General features: G+C 40.7%; 1 protein-coding gene across 1 annotated transcript; it reads left to right on the plus strand.

Annotated features, from left to right (window-relative positions):
• Window positions 1-867: 867 nt before the first annotated feature.
• LOC111872429 lies at window positions 868-4,410 on the plus strand. Its single transcript, XM_023866341.2, has 2 exons — window positions 868-944; window positions 3,954-4,410. The coding sequence occupies exons 1-2, from the start codon at window positions 930-932 to the stop codon at window positions 4,335-4,337; spliced, it is 399 nt and encodes a 132-aa protein (XP_023722109.1). The 5' UTR covers window positions 868-929; the 3' UTR covers window positions 4,338-4,410.
• The last annotated feature ends 2,701 nt before the right edge of the window (window positions 4,411-7,111 follow it).

The raw sequence follows: 7,111 nt of genomic DNA on the forward strand, positions 1-7,111 counted from the left end.
GTAAGCATGATGAATTATACAGGGTGATTCACTAAAAGCTGATGATGAATTGATAATGACGCAATAATTTACAGACGAAAACGAAACCTGTCGAGTTTATACCTCGGTGGACGTGGAGATAATGGGCTCACAGAAGGAAATAAAATCGGTTTCCTTCTGCCTGGAGATACAGGCCGACGCAGTTCGCCATGTTGGCAAATGTTGCAGGAAAGATGGCGGGAGGGACTGTAGAAGGAAATAGCTCGCAACCGGTGAGCCAGACACCGGGTCACCGTTACAAAACAAGCAGTATTGCTAAGTTTTGTCTTTATCTGTAAATTATTGTGTGATTTATAATTATGAGTTTGAGTGTTGCTCTGTGTAAATAATCCAATCAATTTAGCTGAGGATGTACTGAGCACAGAACCTCAAGGTCGAGTGGGTACCTCTGTTTCGTATTTTTGGAGTCCTGGGTTTGAATACTCGCTTGGAAACCAGTTATCCTTTACTCCCACCAGAAAACTCGCTGCGATTTTAGGGTCTACCGCAGATTAGGCAAAAATAAATTCCTTCCGCAAACTTTTCCATTCGTCATTCAAAAATGATCCTACCATTCTGTTATATGCTCTCTAGAAAATGTGGAAGTCTCGACGTCTCACAACCCTATGGGCCTTCACGGTCTGTTACAGGGATAGCTTTGCTTCTTTTACATAACCAAGATACTGATTGACATTGGTGTAAAATAAACCACATACAAAGTGCATTAATTCCATTCCGGACTTCATGTTTGTCTGCAGGATACAAATGACACGATAGTGGTATCTGAACAGGAAATCTTTCCCGGTTCATGAGTTTGAACACACTTTTGTTATTACGTATGCATACATAGTGTTGCTTGCTCCGTGAAGACAAAGTGGTCAATCGCTGAGGGACTTCATACTAGGCACAACATGAAGGCTGTGAAAGTGAGTAATAACATTTCGCAAGTTGCATTTCTGTATAGAGATTTTGCAGCTCAGAAATTACAGTCTGCAGATATCAGGGGTGCCATAATCAAAAATGTTCTAGCACCAGCACTCATGATAGGACCCTTCACGTTGTCCTGGTGAGATTGGTAGTAGGCAGTAGAGTGCTTGGGGGTGACTGTAAGTACCCACCCCTGTGAATGCAGAATACAATGAATATAAATAAACTACACAAAAGTAAAAGAAGAAGAAGAAGATACCATAAAGAAAAACACACAAACTTTAATTGACGCAAGTAAGGAGGTTGGTCTATGAGTAAACACAGAGAAAACTAAGTGTATGTTGCTGTCTCCTCACCAAACTGCAGGGCAAAATCATGACATCAAGATAGGAAACAGATGTTTTGAAAATGTGGTACAGTTCAGATATTTGAGAACGGCTATAACAAATCAAAACCTGAAGCAGCAGACTGAACTCGGGTAATGCTTGCTACCATTCAGTCCAGAAAATTTTGCCTTCTCTTCTGCTGTCTAAAAACACAAACATTTGAACATATAACTCTATATATTTGCCTGTGGTTCTGTATGGGTGTGAAAGTTGGTCTCTCACATTAAGAAACATAGACTGAAGGTGTTTGAGAACAGGGTGTTGAGGAGAATATTTGGACCGGAGAGAGATGAAGTGACAGGAGGTTGGAGAAAACTGCATAATGAGGAGCTTCATAACTTGTACTCTTCTCCAAGTATAATTAGAATGATCAAGTCAAGGAGGATGAGATGGGCAGTGCATGTAGCACCAATAGAAGAGAAGTACGAGTACATGTAAGTTATTGGTGGGAAAGTCAGCAGGAAAGAGACCACTAGGAACACCAAGACGTAGGTGGGTGGACAATACTAAAATGGATCTTAGAGATATAAGATGGGATGATATGGTTTGATCTGGCTCAGGATAGGGACCAGTGGAAGTGGCAATGAACCTTCATGTTCCATAAATTTCTGGTAAGCTCTTAAGTAGCTGCACAACTGGCAGTTTCTCAAGAAGAGCTCGGCTCCATGAGGGAGTGACTTATTTATCTCTTGTATTCCTCCATCGTGGATTTCACCGAAGTTCTTACAATTTACGATATCTTGTCATGTGGTTGTTTGCATGACGGCCTTGAAGAAGTCACTGTCAGGCCGTATGATACGTACATATTGTACCTGCTTTTAGACACAATGGATAGCGCGTTTGGTCGAGCCTACCAAGTGAGACAAGGAGTATGGGCCGTCTACCACTTGTATCAGGGCCTTAGTTACAACGAGCCACCCTCCCTCAACCCCATAATGCTGTGCAACCACTGCGCAGCTACTTCTTGGTAAACATCTCCTCGTGCTCATACCCGAAAATCAGGTCCTAAAACGCCAAAATAAAGACGCAAGCAAATATGCGAATATGAAACAAAAAAGGTTCTACATAACAATAACAATATTAATTTCAATAACACGAAAGTAATAATTATGACATTTGAAGAGTTCAAACATGTTGTCGAGGAAATGAAAAGACAATGAGCAGGGTCCACCTTATGATATATTAGTATCTTGTCTGGCTTACACTTCGACCCTGAAGATGGAGAACGTACGTTCCTCTGAAACGTCGGTTGTCTTTCAACAGACTACTCTGTGATATATCACACAAGACAGAACAATTTTAATTTCAATTACTTATTAATAACTACTAACTCACCCTTGGAGCTGAGCCCCACTTGGGAAGCCGCCAATTCTGCAGCTACTCAGAATTTCCCAGTATTTAATGGAACCCGAAGGTTCATTACCCTGTTCACAAGAGCCCTTCACTGACCCCTTTCCTGAGCCAGATCAATCCAATCCATACCATCCTATCGTATCTCTCGAGGATCCATTTTAATATTGTCCACCCACCTATGTCTTGATCTTCCTAGTAGCGTTTTTCCTTCTGGCTTTTCCACCAATATCCTATATACATTCCTCTTCTCCCCCCATTCGTGCTACATGCCCTGTCCATACCATCATCCTTGACTTATCATTCTAATTATACTTGGCGAAGAGTACAAGTTATGAAGCTCCTCATTATGCAGTTTTCTCCAATCTGCTGTCACTTAATCTCCCTTCGGTCCAAATATTCTCCTCAACGCCCTGTTCTCAAACACCCTCAGTCTATGTCTCTCAATGTCAGAGACCAAGTTTCACACCCATACAGAACCATAGACAACATAGTTTTGCTATTCTAATTTTTATATTTTTAGACAGCAGATGAAAAAGCAAAAGGTTCTACAAACAATAAAATTAATAAATATTCTCATAACATTAATTATTGCTTTTGTCTGTATTTTCTTAACGACAAAATCAGTAACAAAGTCTATATGGCATGGAATGTCTGGATGATGGTGAGTGATTTGGAAATAATTTGAGAGGAAGTAGTGGTGGCATAATTTCGAGTATTAACTTGGCATCTTCTAGAGTGACTGAGAAGATCCAAGAGAAATATCTCATTCTAGTTCACGCTAAGATTCGAACCGATTACCTCTACAATAATAGTCAGAAACGTTAAGGTTTGAGGCAATTTCCTCAGTTTAACTACTGTTACACTTTAATTAAGCCACTAATTTGGGCCGCGCCATAGCTCAAGCGGTTCGCTGGCTTCCCACCGCGGCGGCCCGGGTTCGATCCCGGGTCTGGTCAAGTGGGATTTGTGGTGGACAAAGTGGTGCCGGGGCAGGTTTTCTCGAAGTACTTCGTTTTCCCCTGCCAATCTTCATTTCACCAATTGCTCCACAATCACCCTCACCTATCATCTGGGGCTGGTACAATAGGCCAGAAGTGGCCGCAGTACAAGGGACTTAGTCCCACCCCACTAGCAATAAAGAAAAGACACTAATTTTAATTTCTCCTTATATATACACATTTGTTCAGTCTGTCTCTACACGGGTTTGCTTATTCACTACACAAATGTTCAACTTTAGTCTTACGTAGATTTGCTTTTTCATTCTTTCAGGCAACGCTACTCACACTGACCATATTATCAACTGCCTACTTTGAGATAGCAGTCAACTTTCCGACGTCTTTTCCAGAACGAGATAACAGCTTTCCTGAAGCGGAACATAAAACACAATTCACTACGGAAAGCCAAAACAGCAGTAAATCGCTCAAATTTACCGGAAAGTCTCAGTTCAAGGAAACCCCGTACAGTGGAGATGTTGATGCAAGTCAGCGTAACTCGTCGCACGGCGATGGATCTTACGTCAATAATCAGAAAAATGGAAACCGCACCTTCGCATTCATAGTGGACAGGATATGGAAGCTAACACACCCAGATTTAGCAATATCAGAGCTGTGTTCCGATTGGAACATTACTTGCTCGCGAAAATGCACAGAATAGTTCGCATTACAAGGAATACACGATGTGTCCAGGTTCTGTTAGGACTGTGTTCATTAAACATATAAGACGTGAATTATTTTCAAACCTAATTTTACCCAACCAATCCCATTCTCCCAAGCTATGACGCAATGAGCAGATGGTTGCGCAGTTGTCTGATGCGTTGACTTAAATGGAGTAAACTGAGTGGTAAAAAGAACAGCTTTCACTCACAAATTCAAGCATCCATCTTATGGCTATTGTTGGAACGAGGGAACTGGAATACACTGTATTTCGCTCACCTTCAATTGCACGAAGTTCGTAGCAATTTTCGTTAAAATCCTTGAAGTGGTTCGCAAGTTGAAATTGGCAAGCACAGATATTGTCTTGCCGCCATTGTGGCACCCAAAACTCACTCGGTATGAAGGTCTAATATTGCGTTATGCAGACAAATTTATTTATAAAAATATATTTCAGCAGAGATACACAGATGTAATACTGGAACTCTTACTTAATTGTTTATCAAATTGTGGGCCGCTACGGTCCACCGAGTGGTCCGTTGGCGGTGTCAGGGGAAAAACATTGAAACAATCTGTACCATATNATTCAGGGTCTCTGTTTCAGCCAAATTTATGGATAGAAAAGGGTGGTTTACAGCAAATATAACTACAATTTTGCACCTATTCGCATAAAAAAGCGCAACTGAATGTTATTTGCGGATAAGGGGATGCCGCGATAGCTGAGTGGTCCGCTTCACGCTTCGTCCGATTTATCCCCGCGAAAGCAGCCTCTTGATCCTGCCGGGAATTAATTCCCTATTTATCGGTCATCCAGACGTAGCCTATCGTCATATCGGCTACAGGGAGTCGAATAAAAACGCTTGATTAAATTGTGAAATGTAGTAACTCTAGGTGATCAATCAATTACAACAAGTAACTGCCATACAAATCATCAGGACAATATTTTCTTTTCTGTTTATTTTATGTATATAACGCAATTAGGGGTTTTCCGTTAAATAGAGGCCTGATAAAAACTGTGATATAGCTTTATGCATTAAAAAACTTTATGGTTCTAAATGAATAGAAAATTTCCAGTTGATTACAAACACGCAATTTACTGTAGATTCATACCCCTTCATAAGACTCGTCACAAAAGAAATACAAATTAATATTGTCGTTACAGAGTAAGGCAAATTAAGTAATTGCATGAAATGTTCCAACTTATTAATTACATTAGCGATCGACGTAAAAAATATTTTATTCCTTCGTTTCACTCAGTCCAGGAATTCGACGCTGTGAAACGTTTATCTGCACAACCGCTTTAAAGTTACCAAGACACTCTAAGACGAGCTGCGCATCCTTACACGCAGGTATGATCTAAAGAACTGACTCTCAGAACTCATCACTGGGCGGCAGTAATCATGTGTGGCTGGATGTAACCTTAAGGGATTCGACGTTTTATCCAGAAATATTATTTGTTACTTTCAGCTTGTTGTAAAATAATAATAATAATAATAATAATAATAATAATAATAATAATAATGTTTCTAATGTCATTACTTAATTTCATGATATATTTTTGGTGCGTTTTCTTTGACGGAAATAAGAGTTGTTCCTGTGCTTAACTAATTAAGCACTACGCCATGAAGGCGTATGTGGGAAAGAGCCACAGGTATCCATTGGATAGGGGGCTGGATGGACCCCAGAGCCAGTTTGAATGACGTGGAGAAGAGAAATCTCTTGACCCTATCAGGGCTCGAACTCCGACCCCTCGGTCGTCCAGCCTGTAGCCAGTCGCTATACCGACTGAGCTATTCCGGCTCCTGTTTTCTTTGATGTGAGAACAAAATTTCTATACAGTAAGACCTCACTAATTCGGACTGACTGGGAGTGAAACCTTGTCCAATTTGGTGGAAGCCCTAATTTATTTTTCGACCCTGAAGCTTGATGTAATACGTTCTTCCGAAACGTCAAGTTTTCTGCGAACTACACTGAGATACTTGCAAGAGACCGGCAGAAGAATGTGTCATGCTGAAATTGGCTTGCTTACTTTCCGACCCTGAAGACAGAGGCAATGTGTTCGGCGATAGTACCTGGGCCTACTTCGCAACAGTAACCTTTCGAGTTTCTTCCAGTTCATGTTCATTGATCGCCATCATTCGACGCCCTCTAGTCTGAGCCATGGACAGCGTCATTAAATAAACAATAAACAAGATCCCGCCACTGGACACTAGCAAACGGAGACGCTAGTCCACCCATTCACACATTTTAACCTACTTTCCTTCTTTTCAAAAATAAAAGTAGGCTTATGAGATCACAATGCTGTCTGTGAATCCCCCTTTTTTCAACTGCTGAATACCTGAATCAATTCTTAATGAACCTCGGCATGTATTGCATAAGATCTAAGCTCATTTCAAGGGCATACTTCATAAATCACCCTCTTTAGTCTGTGTCCCATTATCGTTGCTAGGTAACGGCTCGGTATAAATGTTACCGCGACAACGAACACATGCAGCAATAGAAGAACTGATGGATGCGTCGTTTTCTATGCGGTCCGTGTTGTTGTAAATGAAATTATGATATTATTTCTTCCCAAAACTGCTTGTCGTCCATTTTAAAATTATTCTGCAACAATTGTCTATGTTTCTAACCGGAATTTTCTCTTCAGGATTTTAGAATAAAATAGGATTGTTTCTCATCTCACCCAGACATGCTACAAGCCCAACCTATCTCAATGTCTAACACAATTAAGTATTTATTTTCAGGTGGAAGTGACGAATCCAAGGCTATCGGAAAGCA

Source organism: Cryptotermes secundus, unplaced genomic scaffold (assembly GCF_002891405.2).
Source record: "Cryptotermes secundus unplaced genomic scaffold, Csec_1.0 scaffold247, whole genome shotgun sequence".
Taxonomy (NCBI): Eukaryota; Metazoa; Arthropoda; class Insecta; order Blattodea; family Kalotermitidae; genus Cryptotermes; species Cryptotermes secundus.